At 41.2% G+C, this 19,670-nt stretch overlaps 2 protein-coding genes across 3 annotated transcripts in view; both read left to right on the forward strand.

Moving 5' to 3' along the window:
* PDGFC (platelet derived growth factor C) overlaps positions 1-19,670 on the forward strand; it is a 249,474-nt gene that overhangs the window by 221,418 nt on the left and 8,386 nt on the right. For both annotated transcript variants that reach the window (XM_054030244.1, XM_054030243.1), the window contains one exon: positions 10,041-10,248. In XM_054030244.1, the coding sequence (XP_053886219.1) occupies positions 10,041-10,248 (208 nt within the window). The remainder of the gene's footprint in view (positions 1-10,040; positions 10,249-19,670) is intronic.
* On the forward strand, positions 15,638-18,210 carry LOC128838220 (uncharacterized). Its single transcript, XM_054030245.1, has 2 exons — positions 15,638-16,759; positions 17,693-18,210. Exons 1-2 carry the CDS (start codon positions 16,207-16,209, stop codon positions 18,082-18,084), a joined length of 945 nt encoding a protein of 314 aa, XP_053886220.1. The 5' UTR covers positions 15,638-16,206; the 3' UTR covers positions 18,085-18,210.

Genomic DNA, 19,670 nt, shown 5'->3' on the forward strand with positions numbered 1-19,670 from the left:
AACAAATGTACCATAGAATACCTATCAAAACATGGCATTTCAAAACATGGCATTTCATGGACAAAACATTATACAACTATGCTAATATACTATATAAAGAATGGGGGGGGGGGGAACCTGACCAGTAAAGCTGGATAAATACTGCAAAAAACAAACAAAAAAACCACACAATTTAATTCTCATGTTTAAGAAATAATTGTTCGTGTTTGAATTCTGTTTTTGCATGCAAACAAGGGACTTCATGCATCTACAAGAATAGACATTACTTAGTGTTCTGTTTTCAAAAAATGTAATCATCCATTCAGGAAGTTAGAAATGATACCACGTGGCTTGCATATGATTAGTCATTTTAGGAATAATGAATACTCAAAGTTGAAGAGTCTGTAAACAAAGTCTTGTAAAAGTGGTTCACCCAGATTATTGAGCAAATACTTACAAATGACAAATACCATAGTGGTAATCAGAATACCTTTTGGAAGGGTATGTGAACAGATATAAGGGCTAAATTCATTAGGTAATTTATTCACAGTGAATAACTTAACCAGCTCTGCCAGCTATATAATAGCCAAGTTTAAACCGCAGAACTTCACATTTCCAAAAGCACTGTACAAACGTTTATTATTTGTATTGTGTTAGCACCTTGGGGACCGTATCAGAGACCATCATGTGCTAAACATTATGCAAACACATAACAAAAAAAAAGTCACTGCTGCCAAAAGCTTACAATCCATAATACTTATTCTTCACAATTCCTTTGTGAGGTAGATTAAGTAAATATTGTTCCCATTTTTCAGATGGGAAAACTAAGTCACACAATAAGTTATTTGCCCACTGCTACACTGTGGGTTAAATTGAGGCCTGGATAAGCAAGTAGATTGTAGGTGTAGACTGGGGCAATGCATTTACCTTGTCCATGAGTCAATTTTATCACCTGTAAAATGTGGACAATGGGGATAATATTTCCTTAATTATCGCACAGGGGATTTGGTTTGGACCTGCTTATATCAGAACTCAACTTGTCCTAGTGAGTCCCTGGCAAAACCAAAATTAATCCTACAAGTTTCTGATTCCCAGACGTGTGTTAATGTACTAGACCACACTGTGTCTCTAAGAAATAAATGCAGTTATGTAACCAAATAGACTCTGAGGGGACAAACAACAGTAAGAAAAAAAAAACCATACTTTTTTGTATGTGCTAGATCTTTTACACAAGAATTATACACATTTTGATTTACATTCAAGATTTATTTCATTAGAATACTCCCAAACCTCAAAATGATTTCACACTTGCAATTAGTAATGTATATTTTCCTTAAATGTACAGCACCCTGAATTTTATGATCAGAATAAGCATTTATGATTTTCCTTTTCCTCCATAGTTTTTTTTTTTTAAACGTCATATGCAGTAACCCAAACAACATGCATTTTTGGCAGTTCTTTCTGAGAAAAGGTTTGATAGAAACAGTATTTCAATAAATTGTTCCAGGGCATAGTTGTGCCTTTGCAGAGCCTACTCTCAGTTGTTATTGGCAGGCATTTTTGTCTGCATGCCTCATCTTCTTCCTAAGCCCTTTAAAGTGCAGATAAAAGTTTGATGTGGCCTGAATGAGATTAGCTACACCTTTGCATTGATATGGAGCTACAATACTAAAAAGTTTGTTTTCCACTAGATTAACTCTATTTTTCCTTAGTGTACAACGATAAAACCTAATCTTCATTCCTCACTCTTCTGTTGGATATGCACAAGGTGAAAAGGCATCTTATCAGTTTTAAATGTACCATATGAGTTTGGCTTAAGAAATCTGAGGCATAAATCTTTTTGAAGTTCAGAGGCCAAAATATTTTGCAGCTGTTGCTAGGACTTGAAAGGTAAACTTTCTTTCTCTTGGAGGGTGTATGTGTGCGTGGGGTGCGACAGGCTCATTGTAAATGAAATATTTTAAAAGTTACATTAACAAGGAAAAGACTTGTAAAAGATGAGATTATGCTTGCTAAAAGATAAGCAACTACATCATTTGTGAAAACAGTAATAATTCTGATATTAATGTTCCAAAAAGAAATTCTATTTTATAGGAACTAAAGGACAGATATTAAATTAATAAAACATTCAATGTAGCTATAGTAATTTAAATAGAAACAAACAAACCCCAAAATACTGATTTAAAGTTGGGAAAGAAATGAGTTAAAAGGCTTCCTTTTGAAGCCAGCTTTGTTTGCCTTCATACGGCAAAATGGATTCATAGCAATAACTTGTATAGTTTTAGTCCTGGTTCAGCAAAGCATGGAGGCACATGCTTAAATCCATCACAGTTCAGCAAAGCACTTAAGCATGTGCTTTAAATTAACCACATGCTTGTGTGTTTGGCTGAATTGGGCTTTTAGTCACTAGGGATCTCATTTGCTCTTCATTACTTCTTGTCTGCTTAGGTCCTTAGACTGCATTCATCACCATGGGGTGATCCCAATACAAGCATGTGTGGCCCCATCCACAGTAAAAACCTATGTTCAGAGGCTAAAAGAAAGCAAAGCTCCAGGAACCATCTCCCCACCGATAAGGTGAGGCACACATTTAGACCACAAGTCCTGTGGAGCCCAGGGAAGCCAAAAGAGATAAGCCACCTGCACAGAGGCCCTGTGTATCTGCTCTGCTTCCAGGTCCCGGCAATCCCCAGGCTCTCTGGAAGCATGGCTGTTTAACAGAGCTGTTTACTACTTCTCTCATGAGTTAATAGAAAGAATGAAAGAATCAATAAATAGCAAAGTTATTTCACATGGATGCCACCAGTTCTCCTGATGCTGTATTTTGTAGAATAAAGAACATATGGCCCACAGTAGGTGAGAGTGCAATTTCAATGAATTCTTCATGAGATACTGAATACTGCTTTGGTGACATTTATCTTATTGTTTATCTTCCAAGCACTGAACACTTCCATAATTCCAAAGTGGTCACACAAATGCATCATAGATATAGGTTCCTAAACATGTATCGTTCTATATTCTCCTTTCTATGTATAGAAACATTACAACTACTGCAGTCCAGGCACATATGCCACCAATGCAGTGAATTGATTTAGAAGTCTCCAACATGACATTGGACAGCATGGACATTAGTTTTGTTTTTGTTGCATTTAGGGCATGTTGCAGTGGATTATTTCTGATTGTTTGTGGTCTTAGAAAAATCCAAATTAAATAACTGTTGTTCTTTTAAAATTGCCTGCATGGAGTCCCACTATAGTTTATATACATGCCCTCAGCACATAAGTTTGCAATTCTTCAGACAGCAGTGTCCAGGGGGCTGGGCATGCCCGATTCTCAGATCTTTGTGCCACCTATGTAAAAATATATAAGGGAGCACAGCCCCAACTTCTACTCAAGTACTTATCTACATTGTAGGCAAAGATCAGGAAATCAGCAATGTCATTCAATATCTCCTGATGTAGTTGTTATTAATGTATGGTACCTCTAAGAGGATCCTAACAGGATTGAGGGCCCACTATGCTGATCATGGCTGAGGCCAAATCTACTGACTTCAAACCTTGCCCCTTCAAGCAATGCCATCTATCTACTTAGGTAATATATAGCCCCTCTCCATAATATCTGAGAACCCACATCAATAACAGATGATAATACTCAGTGCCTTTTCTGCTTAGGACTGGGGCACAGTCAGCCGGTGCTGTTTGACAGTCTCTTTAAAAATTATCCACAGTGAGCTTGGGGGAACCGTTGTAAATGCTACCTCTTGGAGATGCCTATAAGGACATCATCCCCCAGAACTGATTGAAAGCATTTACGTTCAGATCCCACTCCCAGTCTGCTGAACCAGGGATGGGCGCCCAGGGCAGTTCCATGTCCAGAGACATGTTTGATATCCTATCATTCCAAGTTGTGTTGTGCCTTTTGTTTTTTTGCATAACAAATACAATATGAGAAAATCATACTTGGGACCCAGATAACGGTGTTTACTAAATATACACAACATGCAAGGTCTAGCTCAGGGGTTCTCAAACTTTTTTTGGTAGGCCCCCATTTGAAAATATTTCAGGCTGTGATGACCCCCCCCCAAAATAAAATGATAGTAAATTACTGTCGTTACTCATAGAAGCATACTCATGCTCATGCCACCCTTACATCTGCACTGCTGTTGGCAACGGGGCTGCCTTCAGAGCTGGGGGCCGGAGAGTGGTATTGCATGGTATGGCATTGCCTCCCTTACTTCTGCGCTGCTGCTGGTGGTGGCACTGCCTTCAGAGCTCCGTGGCCAGAGAGCAGCAGCTGCTGTAACCCCTCTTCAACTTTCCCTTCCCCTAGCAATACTGTTGTGATCGTGCAACCCCCCTACAGTAGCCTTGCAACCCCCTTTTGGGTCAGGACCTCCAGTTTGAGAAACACTGGTCTAGCTACCCCCACCCACCATGCCAAGTCTAGGTACACACACGAGCACGCACACCCACACTGCTGCTCTGACTGATTTTCAGGCCACTTCTAGAACACAGTAAGCACCACTAGAAAGCTCAAACAATTTAAAGGGATACTACACTATTCCTATACATTACACAGATGGTAGGCTTCAACATCAAGGGGCAAGCTAAGCCACCTTGAAGAAGCTCTTTGACCTCTTGTCTGCATTCCCAAAAATTTGACACTGTAAATTGGCAGGAGTTTGTTTAATTGGACATCTAATCAAGTTAGATGTCGGGCCACGCTGCAGACCTATAGAGCCTTCAAGCCATCAAGCTACCACACATCTTCCTGTGAGACAAAAAAGAAGAAATGGAATGATGTGTGTCTTATGACTCATCTTAACATAGTTACTGAGATAATCCTGTTATATTTTTGATACCTAAAATTTCCTTGATTTCTGGGCCATTCTGAATTGTAGTGCCAGCTGACTGATGTCATGTGATTATGTGTTTGGGTTTTTTTATTTTCTTTTTGCACAGCCACAGCTACTGAGATAAGTGTGGGGGAAGGTAGGGCTGAGGGATGAAGAAGAAAGGGAATGGTTTAGAAAAATAACCTGCACAACTCTGCACCTATCTATCTAAGGTACTTCTATGGTCCGCATTACTGTAGCATCTAAGTACCTCCCCATCATTAGTGTATTGAGCCTTACCACACCCCTGTGACATAGGGAAGAGCTATTTATCCCATTTTTACACATGGAAAAATGTGGCAAAGTGACATGCCCAAGGTCTCACGGGAAGTCTGTGGCAGAACAGGGAAGTGTTCACAAAACTCTTGAGTCCTAGGCTAGCATCCCTACCAGTGTACTGTTCTTCCTCTCCTAACATCAGAATGCTCACTTTGGGCTGGATTGATACAGCTATTTCTGACCCACATAGAGGAATAAGGTCCCCTTTGTTCTCCTGGCAGCTTTGCTCAGATTGGGACTCTGGCCTCGGGGACAGCAAAGACCACTTGACTGATATTCATCCCATCAAGTGAGTGGGTAGAGGGTGAGAGGAAGCACGGCTACACCCTGCCCCCTTTCCAGCCAGACTAGCTAGTTAAGCACTTGGGAAGAATGGGGGAGGGGAGTCCGGTGGGGAGGGAGCTGCTGCATGAAAAGGGATGAAATAACTTACAGTCCCTGAGCAAAGAGGTAGCAGGGGAGTAATTCTAACTTTCTAAGTCAAAGTTCATTCTCCGAGCTGTTCCTGAGGAAGTGCAGCTATAAGTCAGCCCTTACGTGAGGCTGATTGTAAAGTTACAGTTTAGTCCTTTGGTTCCTGTCGCATCTCATCCTCGCAACCTTCTCCTCCCCTCACCAAATCTTTTGCCCCCCTTCCACTTTTTTTAAAGATTAAGAGTTCCTTCAGGCACATCTGTAAGATATTCATTTCAATAGGTTCAAATGTACCCAGGAAAATGCAGTATAAATAGCCTAACTGGAAATTCCATTTGATCCAACACTAATTGTCATTCTTGGCTTTTACTACAGGGCAGCTGCTGGTCTAGTGTATTTTACTATGGTTTTTGGTTTTCGCTCTGATTCATATTTAATAACACAGTAAAGACAAAATTGTCTCTATCTAGTATTTAAACATGTTTCATCATATTAAAATAAATGAAAATGGTTTCCTGGGTATAAAAACAAAAATTGAAAAAGTTTTAAGTTTGTTTTTAATATGGGGGAGGAACACGCTAAAATATATCATTTGTCAAGATATTTTACAAATTATTATTTTGCATTTTGCTGTTTTGATGTGAATCGCTCATCTTTGGGGGAGGGGGAAGCCCCAAACATTCCTATTAATCAAATATGTAGTGTTATGAAAGAAAAGTTTAAGTGTTTAGTCCATATTATGGAGTGCCTCAACTTCACTAGAAAGACTAGGCCATATTTCTCCCTGGTGTAAGCCCACTGGATACAATGAGCCCCATTCATAAGCTGTGTTACGGCACCTTTGCCCATATCCCAACTGCAAATGCCCACTATGGAGTTCCTCTGTTGAAGAGGAGCTTGCTTTTGGTGCAGTCCATGCCTACCCGCTACCCTCTCCACAAATAAGTGAGTGGGGAAGAGGCGCGTTGGAGTCTTGCTCTGTTCAGGCAAAGTCTTCATTATCAAAAAAGATAGATTGCTAATGCATGTTAGATATTAGTGAAGATAAGGCACTGTGGTTTTTGCCATGAGGTAAACTAGGCATGGTCAATCAAGGCCAGAGGATAGAGTGCTGACCTTGCTACCATGTGGTAAAAACTAGGATTTCACAGTGAGATAACTGTTGTACATTAGCTATTCCACTGTAAAAGACCACTTTTTTTGCACACAGTCATCAGGGCTGTTGAGGATCTTAAACCAATGGTGCAACTTAAAGCTGCCGACAACAGCTTTAAGTTGTGACAGGGCTGCAGCAGGACCAAAGGAGCCAAGATTTACTCAGCACAGGTGAGATTCTAGCCCTATGGATTTTCAACAGGGATTAATTTGTTTCATTTGTATTAAGAATTTTTAATGACACTGATGGGCTTAATTAACCTTTAGGAGTTGTTACATCATAAAGCTGAGCCAGTTTTTTGGGGGAGTAACTAGGTGTGCAGTTACCAAATATGGAATTTCACAATGTTTTTAAACAAACTATGGAACAGAATCACACTTTAGATAGAACAGTAAGTGCTATCAAAGTGGAGAATCTGTTAATGGCAAATGTTGAGCTCTTATGTTTGAGGGACAGTTGCTGAATTCAAATAGTTTTCATTTTATGTTGCAAAACATCAATAGCTGTATAGCTGGCAATACCCATAGATGGTTTTTATATAGACCTGATCAGCTGACTGTGCTGTGAATTTGAGTCATAGTCCAAGCACATTTCACTAACAAATGGACAGAATTTGATACTCTTACATTGTTGTCCCATTGCGGTAGCAGAAATAGAGAATCTGTCTGGTTGAGAACTTGAATATAGAGTTGTTTGCTTGAGGTTACAACTCCCGTGCTACCTCTGAGAATTATCATCTACACCAGTGGTTTTCAACCTTTTTTTCATTTGTGGACCGCTAAAAAATGTCGAATAAAGGTGCAGATCCCTTTGGAAATCACCGATATAGTCTGCGGACCCTCAGGGGTCCGTGGACCACAGATTGAAAACCACTCATTTACACTTTGCCTTTTGCCATCTGACATCCCTGTAAAGAATGTACATACTCGTCAATAAGTTAGGATACAGTATCTTTTTTCAATTCATTTCTCTCCTAACAAGGAGAGTACCCCCTCCTAGAATCCAAACTTTTCTCAGTGTTCAGAAGTCATGACACTTCTACAGATTAAATAATTTTAAAAAACCTTTGAAATGTTAGTGAATTCTTGTTGTTTGCAAGGTAGATAAAGCTGCCACTCCTAATAACGTGTTACGAATTATGGGAATAGCCAAAAGAAAGATAATACTATTTATTGCTACTCTTGACATTCTGCCTAAAATGCTTAAATGAAAAATAAACAACTATTAGCAGTTTTGACAAAGAATAACATTTTAATTGTCATAAAATACTTAACTATGCATGTAATTGAGACTTCTTAGGAAGTTGTTATGTGGTAAATATCAATTACAGTATTCACATCTTTAAAGACAACTTTGCAATTATGTACTCAATAAATTAGGTACTCAATAAATGTTTTTACACTGATTTATACAATTTTATTAAACTTAATTGTTTTTGATAAATGATGTTATAAATTTGTAACTACTGTTCATTGAGATGTGAAACTTCAATTGTGTGAAATTTTGCTATATTTTAATGATGTTTTATTTTGTTTTTCTAAAGTGAGACTAGTGGACGGTGATGACAATTTTTGTGTTTAAACTACTTTATCCATTTTGCAATGAAGCAATATGGGTCTGATTTACCACTTCCTTACTCCAGATTTACACTGAAACAACTGTATGATTTCATTGGGGTTACATCAGGATAAAATTAGAGAAACATACTGGTGTATCAGGCCTTGTATGTGCATCAAAAATGAGAGCATACTGTAAAAAAAATTGTCAGAAAAAGTTTGTCAGAAATTAGTGATAGGAAATGAGTTTTCTTCAGAATGATTGGTAGGTTAATCTTCCTGACATTTACTTATTATTGAGCAAAAGAAAACCCCACACTTTCAAAACAGAAAACATGAATATTAACATATATTTATGTATAAATACTCTTTCTGGAGGAAAACAGGAAGAAAAATCTTACAATATTTATTTTTCTTTATAGTCTGGATAGCATTACAGCACTGTTTTGAAATTTGCAGCACCACACATTGTGCAGTATAAGTTTTAAATTACTGTCCAGAATATACTGGTTTATTATCATAATCCAATGGACAGATCATCATGCTATTTGTAATGTGGGCATCAGGAAGATGAGGGAAATAAACACTTACTTTTCTGGGATCTGTGTTCATTTAAATTACCCACCAACAATGGACAGCTGGATGGCTTCTGCCTCTCTGTTGGAAATAATGCTAGAATGACAGGATACAGATCCCTACAGAAGTTACCAATACCAACAGACTAGGTATTTCTGTACATATTTCTACACTTGCATGATTCCTAGATAAAAAAAAACTAACAACAACAACCAAGGACCATGCATATGTTAGAAATAAAGCAAGGAAAGCCATTCTCGTGGTATTTCTTGAAAGCAAATATTGGGAAAGGCATGTTGACTACTTCCACTCATTGCCTTTCCCCCTCACCCTCACATCAGTCCTCAGACACACGATTAATCTAGTGCCCATCCTCCTGGAGAGTTTATAGGTGTTGGCTCACTTACAGTTAGTGGAATGAAACATTGCTATAATGGCAACAAATTCTGATGGGGTGTGTTGTGGCTTTTTCAGGGCTGTTTTCAACATTTTAAAGAAGTTCTGTTCAGTGTGCAGTGTTGAGAGGGCATTTCAGATTAAATAATACCTAGCTGTTATATAGCATGGTTAATCTGCAAAGATAACACACAGTGCTATGTATCGGGGGTACCCTTCTGAATTATTGGTCGACAGCATCACTGTGCTTGAAACTTCACTGAACATACAGTCTCTTTTTCATCAATAGGCAGCAACAGGATTTTCTACTATTGTTACACTAGAATAGTTTCATATTTGACTCTACAACACCAAACCCCACAAAAGGCCAGTTAATCCTTGTGCTAAAAGCAGCATGAGAAATGTGAGTTTCCTAAGATTTCAGGAGGGAATAATTGCTTGTAATGGAGCTATATTTTTCCATCAAAGGTTTAGTGCACCATTTGCTCTAATTATTTCTGACATATCATCCATCATTTAGTGAACTTCTCCAGAAAAGAGGTATAGTAGTATGACATTCCTAAAAACCAAGAAAGTAAGAAGAAAAAAAATGTGTACTCAAATTAGCACTTTAAATGGGGGGAATGTTTAGGTGCTCCCTGGATTATCGTTAGTCTTAGTCAGTAAATTGGTTAAACAGCTAGTTACTTTTATAATCTCCACTGCCAAGTTTATCCAGCTTTATAAAGTACGTTTGACCTAAGCAATTACCTTACATATCTAACTGATACTGTTCTTTGTTTTATTGCAGCACCATACAGAAGCTGCCAGCCCATCCATGTTACCCCCATCAGCTTTACCATTAGATTTACTAAACAATGCTGTTGCTGGATTTAGTACTGTAGAAGAACTTATCCGATATCTGGAACCAGACAGGTGGCAACTGGACTTGGAAGATCTGTACAGACCAACATGGCAAATCCTTGGAAAGGCATATATTCGTGAGAGAAAATCAAGAGGTAATCCCCTCTTCTGTAATTTATGGCTCTGCATAGATGTTTATCTTGGCAGAGGAACAGTCATTTTGGATATTCTTCACCCTGTCTTACAGCTTTTAACTTTCTATATACTTTGCGGAATATAGATACTCTCACATGTTTATGATTTGGACAAAGGGCAATAACTAAAAATGTCTCCACAAAAATATGGAGAAATTTAGCAATATGAAAGAATGAGATAGTTTTTAATGCAGCCAATGCCAGAGCACCTCTCCATGTTTCATAGCTAGGGCCCTACCAAATTCACAGCCAGGGAAAAAGCATCACGAACCTTGAAATCTGGTCTCCCCCCATGAAATCTGGTCTTTTGTGTACTTTTACCGTATGCTATACAGATTTCATGGGGGAGATCAGTTTTTCTCAAACTGGGGTCGTGGTGGCAGTACCACAACCTTCATACAATAACCTTCCCCCCCACCCCAACTCCTTTTTGGGTCAGGACCCCTATAATTACAACACTGTGAAATTTCAGATTTAAATATCTGAAATCATGAAACTTACAATTTTTAAAATTCTATGACTGTGAAATTGACCAAAATGGACCTTGAATTTGGTAGGGCCCTATTCATAGCACAGGGAATTTGGGAGGCATTTGTGCCAGGCTCAGCCCTGGGAGAGAATAGCCACTCCAGATCCCATTTAAAATAATAATAATATATTGAAATTTCCAAAATATAGAATTCAAAGTGAAGTCCCCCTTCTTCAGAGCAATAGATGGACTTTGATGGAGCTTCTTACCTAATACAGCCCCAGGTCCTGCACTCTTCCCTTGTACCAACCAGCTTGTGTGCTGGTGAGTTTGATCATAGTTGCAGAGAATCTTCCCTGCCCCCCATCTGATCAGCCATTATCTCTTTTATATCATGATATTTTTCTTTCTTATCAAAAAGATTACAGCAACTGGGAACAAAAAGGATCATAACACCAGAAAGGGGTTTCTCTGGATGTAGCTAAGCTGCCAGGCTAACTGAGAAGAGGCATAGACAGGGGATGGGAGTTCCAAGTGGAGATGAGAATGTTCTCATTAGAGCAAAATGAGTACGGCACCTTAGGAAATTTACTCTCAGGAAAACGATGATGTGGCCAGGTGTAAAGAATCCAAGCAGCCTTCCAGTAACAATAATGGATGTTTGTTGTAAAGGTGGACTCAGTAGATATCTCTTCAGGCCATGGAACAGAGCTTTACTCATTTGGCTGACAAATAAAGGCTATAGAGTTGTGTTTCCTGAACTGGGTATGTCAAGCCTGGAGGAAGGCCATAAAATGATAGCCTGCCCATTCAAATGGTAAAAGCTAGCATGCACTTGTATAATACTGCTCATGTGCAATCTATGTGTAGTACTCTATGACATTGTAACTATAGAAAATACTGTATCCTCAGATGGCGTTGCAGTATCTCTCTAATCTATCGATCTAATTTATTGATCTAATCTATGGACGCAATAGAATGTATACACAGAAGAGAGACCAACGTGGGGTGAAAGGTTGCACCTGGCATGTTCTACTGACTGTTGCTGTGGGCACATGACTTCTCATTGCCTCCAAATGCAAGGATTCTGATTGTCTGTTGTGTGTAAAAAAAGGAGAATCTCTCAGCATCCAGCACACAAGGGCCAATCACAAATTGGCCTATATTCTTTACCACCTACAGTATGGTGTAGTGCTCTCAAACTGTGCATTGGGGTATTCAGGAAGGAATTGTACCTCTCTGATGTGCAGCCCATGCCTGACCTTCCTTTCAGTTGGTGTAGTCTGGATTGTCTCAGAATGTGAATTTAGCAATCTTTATGGCCTCAGAGCAAGTTGTGTCAATGCCCTCTTCCACACTATCCCATGAAACAATGGTGTCCCTGTCCACCACTTGTTGAGGTAGGCAATTGCTTAATTGAAGGTGTAAAGTATATACCCTGTGTTAAGGATTTTACCTTACATAGAGTAAATCAAGGAAAGACATTTCCTTTTGCTTACATTGGAAATTTGTGCATTTTCCGCCAAATCTCCTGGAGATACTGCCACTATTTCATATTTATGGATTCTGTGTTGATGAACAGCATGCAGACAACACTCTCTTCCCTCCCTATCACATAGCATGAAAATGAAAATCTTCAAGTGTAAATGAAAAATCAGTTAGTAGTGCCTATGTTGGCAAATGTAAAGTAGATTATCATTCAGTCAGCAAGGAAGGAGAGAAGGTGAATCCTTTTCATAACTCAGATTTAGTTTTTTGACAGCTGATCCCTGGATCAGAGCTAAAAATTTACCATTCTAGCCATGCTTTTATTGCTACAGCTATGCATAGGTAAATCAAGACTTGGACAGGAGGCAGTTTGTCTTTAAAAGCTTTCAGCTATAAAGCACATCTTTCAAATATTCATTTAGCACTTTCCTAGTTAAAGAGTTTCGCCATTTATCAACTGCATTACCATTTTAAGCATACAATAAGTGAGAGAAAAGCAATGTATATTTAACCTTACATAAACAGAAATGCAGGTGTTGGATAACATCTATATAGACAAAAGCAACTCTCTACGAGACAGTGATCTTCCCAAGAAACTATCAGGGTAAATCTTTTAAAGACTTGTAATTAGACAATGAAATAGATTTTCCTTTGAATAAACATATCAGAGTATTGCCACATTCATCTTAAAAGGACCACCCTCAGACTGCATTACTGAGTGTGTAATGTTATAGCCTGGGGCAGAAAATGTGCCCCATTAAGATGACACAGTATTAACTGTTAGGTGCTTTGAATAGTTAGAGAATGTGAACTTTTTGCTTGTTTTTATTTGTATTATTGTTGTTTTTAATAACATGCTCTACTGCATTAAAAACCTAAATTAAGAAGTATTATAGAAAATTATCTGGCCTAAAATGTTTATCAGTTAATTAAAACTACATTGTACCCTTCAAATTCTATAATTAGGCTAGTTTTCTGTTTGTTTTATTCATTTTAATTAAAGGCCATATTTATGTCCAGAATTTAGGACCAAACTATGATCTCAGTTATATCCATGTAAATCAGGAATACCTCTGTTAAGTCAAAGGAGTTACTCAAAAAGCAAAATTTGGTTCTGTATTCCAAAATATTTTCATATATAAAAACGAAGTTCCTTTTGAATATTATACGTCTTAAAAAGTAAAAAGTGCATTGCAGTGAAAAAAAGTAGTCCAGTCTTACTCCCACAAAAATCAGTGAGTAATCAATGGGCCACATTCTGCAGCCTAATTACAGCTCTTTTATGCTACATGCATGTTACAAGAAGCAGATAATTCTCCTGGTGTGTGGGAACCTCCTGTTCATATATCTGTACTGAGAGCATGTGCCTCTGCTCCTTGCACTTCTGGCAAAGGACCAGAAGAGCCGGGGGTGGGTGTGTTATGCCAATCCTTTACGGTTGTAGGGGCCATTAAATCCGCTATGCCACTGGGAGCATCTCTAGGTGATGTGGAGCCTAGGAGCCAGAACCACTTTCCTGATGCGCATACTCACACAAATACCAACCTTCTGCAGGAGAAAATCTGCTCCCCTCCCTGGCTTTATTTAGACCAGGATCTAGCTGGTAAAATGCTTTGGGAAAGAGGGATTCTTTTCGAGTACACATCTCTGGAGATTTGTTAGAAAGTTATAGCCTCAATTATAAAAAGCAGTTAATTTCAGATTGATGTGAACTTAGTATATTTAAATTATATAAACTAATGAAGATACATTATTTTGAAATACAGTTTTATTTTACACCTACCCACATCACTTCTTTCTTTCTTTCTTTCTTTCTTTCTTTCTTTCTTCAGTAATATCTTGGTTCTGCAAAAAAATAAAAATAAAAAAAAAACTGCATTTTTTCTGAGCTGGTGCTAAAAAAGAACTTTTGACTGTTGTGTCAACCATGATAAATGAGTGAAAGCCAAGTTGAAAGTGTGTTTAAATTTTCACATTATAACAGGTATTGTAACTTGGTTCACTTGGGAAATTCATATAACCTTTTATTATGGTTAAGTAAACATTTTAAGGGAATATATACATTCTGTCATCTAGTTTTGTGCCCACGGTATGTTAAAATACATTTTGGACAGACAGATACTCTTTGAAAAAATAAGAGCTTCATTCACACAGTTCAAAGAAATGATTACATAGGCACTGGATAGATTTGCCACAGACCTTTTAATAAGAAGAAAGATAGGGCAAGGGTGCATGCTGTGATATAAAAACTATACACCTTAGGTACTTTGTTAGACATGAAGCTTTTCAACACCTCAGAAGTTCTGTTGTTAAAGCACACTAAATTATACTGAATTGAAAATGTTGGGTTTGGGTTCACATTCAGAACCCTTCCAGAATTGGGGTGTTTGGATCTAGGGTTTTATTCAAACCCATATCCAAATTGTTTCTAAAATGATAATTCATTTAATTTCCATTTTGAACAATCCCCACTACCCCTCCACCCCGTTCCCCATGACATGTGAGTAACAGTCATAGGCAAATGCTGTTGCTCAGGCAGAAAGTGTCAGTCAGGAGGATGAGATTTTTTTTTGCCAAGTTATATCCTTTTTGAACTCCCTGCAGGTATCCTCCCCACATCCTTCCACCTGGCTTGCTTCTGGCCTTGCTAAGAGAAGCATGTGACATATCTGGTTCAGGTCCCCATCTTAGAAGATCTTCAGTGTGAAGAAGAAAGGCAAGCAAAAGAAACATGTCAGGAAGTCCAAACACTGCCCTTCAGCCCTTATAATAAATCTGATGTGCCTGTGATTTACAGTCTCTCTCTTTCTCCACTTCTGGTTCCCCTTCCTCTGCTCCCTCCTCTGTTTTCTCTAGGAATGTTTTTTTTCCACCCTGGGAGGCAGGCTGGCATCATATCAATGACTTCAGTGGGAGCTGTTGCACACTCGGCACTTTTGAAAATCAGATTGTTCATTTAGGAGCCTAACATAATCTGATATTAATGGAATGAAGTGCCAGTCCAATACATAGATGAAAAGGCAGGACTTCAGTATATTTGACTGAACAATCCATCACAACACACACATCTTTTTACATGCCAGTATGTGGACAGGGCACGCAGGAGGAATTTTTGAAAAGCTCTGGAGTGGAATTGCAGCCACAAGACTGGGTCCTGACATGATACTAATATTCATATAAGTGTCATGCAAGGCTGCATTGGAAAGACATAGTTGTCAAGGGAGAACTGGACAGCAGACTCAAGTTTTGAGATTCTTTCAGGGAAAGAAAGGCTTTTCTGATCTGCGATATAGATGTCTGTCCTCAGGTGGCTCAGATACTTCAGAGGATCAGGGAACATTTGACCCTTTTTATAATCAGGCTGAAAGTCAGAAATAGCTATAGAGATTTGGTGATTGCTCTGGATGTTTCCTGAAATTACTTTGCCCGATTAATCCAGTGTTTCATTGGAGCATTCACACACACAGACTTGATTTCTGAAACTGGCAACTATCATGATCTTTGTTCTGTGATACAGGTGCCAGTTTGAATGGAAGAGCTTTGTAATGGGCATGCAAGTGGCCAGGCATGAATCTTAGGCCTGGTCTACACTATGAGCTTAGGTCGACTTTAGCAGCGTTAAATCGAATTAAGCCTGGACACGTTCACACGATGAAGCCCTTTCTTTCAACTTAAAGGGCCCTTTAAACCGGTTTCTTTACTCCACCTCCGATGCGGGGATTAGCGATAAAATCGGCCTTAGCAGGTCGGAATTGGGGTAGTGTGGATGGAATTCGACGTTAGTGGCCTCCGGGAGCTATCCCACAGTGCTTCATTGTGACCTCTCTGGACAGCACTCTCAACTCAGATGCACTGACCAGGTAGACAGGAAAAGCCCCGCGAACGTTTGAATTTCATTTCCTGTTTGCCCAGTGTGGAGAGCACAGGTGACCACGCAGAGCTCATCAGCACAGGTAACCGTGATGGAGTCCCAGGATCGCAAAAGAGCTCCATCATGGACTGAACGGGAGGTACGGGAACTGCTCGCCATATGGGGAGATGAATCAGTGCTAGCTGAACTCCATAGCAGTAAACGAAATGGCAAAATATTAGAAAAGGTCTCCAAGGCCATGAAGGACAGAGGCCATAACAGGGACACACAGCAGTGCCGCGTGAAAATTAAGGCGCTAAGGCAAGCCTACCACAAAGCCAGAGAGGCAAATGGAAGGTCCGGGGCAGAGCCGCAAACATGCCGCTTCTACGTGGAGCTGCATGCCATGCTAGGGGGTGCAGCCACCACTACTCCAACCGTGTGCTTTGACTCCATCAATGGAGAATCACGCAACAGGGAAGCAGGTTCGGGGTACAAGGAAGATGATGATGAAGATAATGTAGATAGTTCACAGCAACAAGGAAGTGGAGAAACCGGTTTCCCCAACAGCCAGGATATGTTTATCACCCTGGACCTGGAGCCAGTAACCCCCGAACTCACCCAAGGCATGCTCCCAGACCCTGAGGGCACACAGGGGACCTCTGGTGAGTGTACCTTTGTAAATATTACACATGGTTTAAAAGCAAGCGTGTTTAATGATTAATGATTAATTTGCCCTGACAATCACGGCCAGTACAGCTACTGGAAAAGTCTGTTAACGTGTATGGAGATGGAGTGGAAATCCTCCACGGACATCTCCAGAAAGCTCTCCTTCATGTACTCCCAAAGCCTTTGCAAAAGGTTTCTGGGGAGGGCTGCCTTATCCCGTCTGCCATGGTAGGACACTTTACCATGCCAGGCCAGTAGCACGTAGTCTGGAATCATTGCGTAACAAAGCATGGCAGCGTATGGTCCCGGTGTTTGCAGGCGTGCAGACAACATCCATTCCTTATCGCTCTTTGTTATCCTCAGGAGAGTGATATCATTCACGGTCACCTGGTTGAAATGGGGCGATTTTATTAAGGGGACATTCAGAGGTGCCCCTTCCTGCTCTGCTGAACAGAAATGTCCCCTGCTGTTAGCCACGTGGTGGGGGAGAGGGGTGAAGTGATCATCCCCGATAATTGGGTGTGTGGGGGGGAGGGGGGTTAGTTGGGTTTGTGCTGCATGTTAACCCGGAAACCGCAGCCCCTCCTTTTACATTGCAAACCCATTTTAAATGGCCAACCCAACGGGTGCTTGGTATGGGAAATGAGGGTGCTACTGTTTGAAACCATTCCCACATGTTAAGAAGGTTAAAAAAGCCAAAAGACTGTGGTTTACCATGGCTGCCTGCAAGCCGAAATCTGTTGCCTGGCACTGCGTGAGTGATCTCTCACACCAAACCGGCAGGCCCTCAATATAAGAGGAAAAATGCAACCTTGTAACGAAAGCACATGTGCTGTGTAATGTGAACAGCAAAATTTAACGTGAAAGAGTGTACCCATTGTTCTCTAAAATGTGTCTTTTTTAACCACCTCTCCCTTCTCCTCCACCAGCTGCAAATGTTTCTCCTTCACAGAGGCTAGTGAAGATTAGAAGGAGAAAACGGCGGACTCGGGATGACATGTTCACGGAGCTCCAGATGTCCTCCCACGCTGAAAGAGCACAGCAGAATGCGTGGAGGTGGTCAATGTCAGACTACAGAAAAGCACAGTATGAACGAGAGGAGAGGTGGCGGGCTGAATCGCGGGATGAAGAGAGCAAGTGGCGGGCTGAAGATGATAGGTGGCGTCAGCTTGCAGACAGAAGGCAAGAGTCGATGCTCCGGCTGCTGGAGCATCAAACTGATATGCTCCAGCGTATGGTTGAGCTGCAGGAAAGGCAGCAGGAGCAGAGACCGCCGCTACATCCCCTGTGTAACCAACAGCCCTCCTCCCAAATTCCATAGCCTCCTCACCCAGACGCCCAAGAACACGGTGGGGGGGCCTCCGGCCACCCAGTCACTCCACCCCAGATGATTGCCCGAGCATCAGAAGGCTGGCCTTCAATAAGAGTTAAAGTTTTAAACTGCAGTGTGTCCTTTTCTTTTCCTCCTCCCCCACCCATCCTGGGCTACCTTGGCAATTATCCCCCTAGTTGTGTGATGAATTAATAAAGAATGCATGAATGTGAAGTAACAATGACTTTATTGCCTCTGCAAGCGGTGCTCGAAGAGGGGAGGGGAGAGTGGGGTGGTTGGTTTACAGGGAAGTAGAGTGAACCGGGGGGGGGGGGAGGGGCGCGGAGGGTTCATCAAGGAGAAACAAACAGAAGTTTCACACTGTAGCCTGGCCAGTCACAAAACTCATTTTCAAAGCTTCTCTGATGCGCACCGCGCCCTGCTGTGCTCTTCTAACCGCCCTGGTGTCTGGCTGCACATAATCAGCGGCCAGGCGATTTGCCTCAACCTCCCACCCCGCCATAAATGTCTCCCCCTTACTCTCACAGATATTGTGGAGCGCACAGCAAGCAGCAATAACAATGGGGATATTCTTTTCACTGAGGTCTGTGCGAGTCAGTAAGCTGTGCCAGCGCGCTTTTAAACGTCAAAATGCACATTCCACCACCATTCTGCACTTGCTCAGCCTGTAGTTGAACAGGTCCTGACTACTGTCCAGGCTGCCTGTGTACGGCTTCATGAGCCATGGCATTAAGGGGTAGGCTGGGTCCCCAAGGATCACAATAGGCATTTCAACATCCCCAACGGTTATTTCCTGGTCCGGGAAGAAAGTCCCTTCCTCCAGCTTTCGAAACAGACCAGAGTGCCTGAAGACGCAAGCATCATGTACCTTTCCCGGCCATCCCACGTTGATGTTGGTGAAATGTCCCTTGTGATCCACCAGGGCTTGCAGCAGCACTGAAAAGTACCCCTTGCGGTTTATGTACTCGGTGGCTTGGTGCTCCAGTGACAAGATAGGGATATGGGTTCCGTCTATCGCCCCACCACAGTTTGGGAATCCCATTGCAGCAAAGCCATCCACTATGGCCTGCACGTTTCCCAGAGTCACCACCCTTGATATCACCAGGTCTTTCATTGCCCTGGCAACTTGGATCACAGCAGCCCCCACAGTAGATTTGCCCACTCCAAATTGATTCCCGACTGACCGGTAGCTGTCTGGCGTTGCAAGCTTCCACAGGGCTATCGCCACTCGCTTCTCAACTGTGAGGGCTGCTCTCATCCTGGTATTCTGGCGATTCAGGGCAGGGGAAAGCAAGTCACAAAGTTCCATGAAAGTGCCCTTACGCAGGCGAAAGTTTCGCAGCCACTGGGAATCGTCTCACACCTGCAGCACGATGTGGTCCCACCAGTCTGTGCTTGTTTCCCGGGCACAAAATCGGCGTTCCACAGCATTAACCTGCCCCAGTAACACCATGATTTGCACATTGCTGGGGCCTGTGCCTTGTGAGAGGTCTATGTCCATGTCAATTTCCTCATCACTCTTGTCGCCGCGCTACAATCGCCTCCTCGGCTGGTCCTGGTTTTGCTTTGGCATG

The sequence above is a fragment of the Malaclemys terrapin genome, chromosome 5 (assembly GCF_027887155.1).
Source record: "Malaclemys terrapin pileata isolate rMalTer1 chromosome 5, rMalTer1.hap1, whole genome shotgun sequence".
Taxonomy (NCBI): Eukaryota; Metazoa; Chordata; order Testudines; family Emydidae; genus Malaclemys; species Malaclemys terrapin.

What these genes read in the sequence shown, in the direction of transcription:
- LOC128838220 (XM_054030245.1), top strand. Translation starts at nt 16,207, where the DNA reads ATGGAGTCCCAGGATCGCAAAAGAGCTCCATCATGGACTGAACGGGAG. An exon ending in GGGCACACAGGGGACCTCTG is followed by an intron (nt 16,760 to 17,692) that starts GTGAGTGTACCT and finishes CTCCTCCACCAG; the next exon opens with CTGCAAATGTTTCTCCTTCA.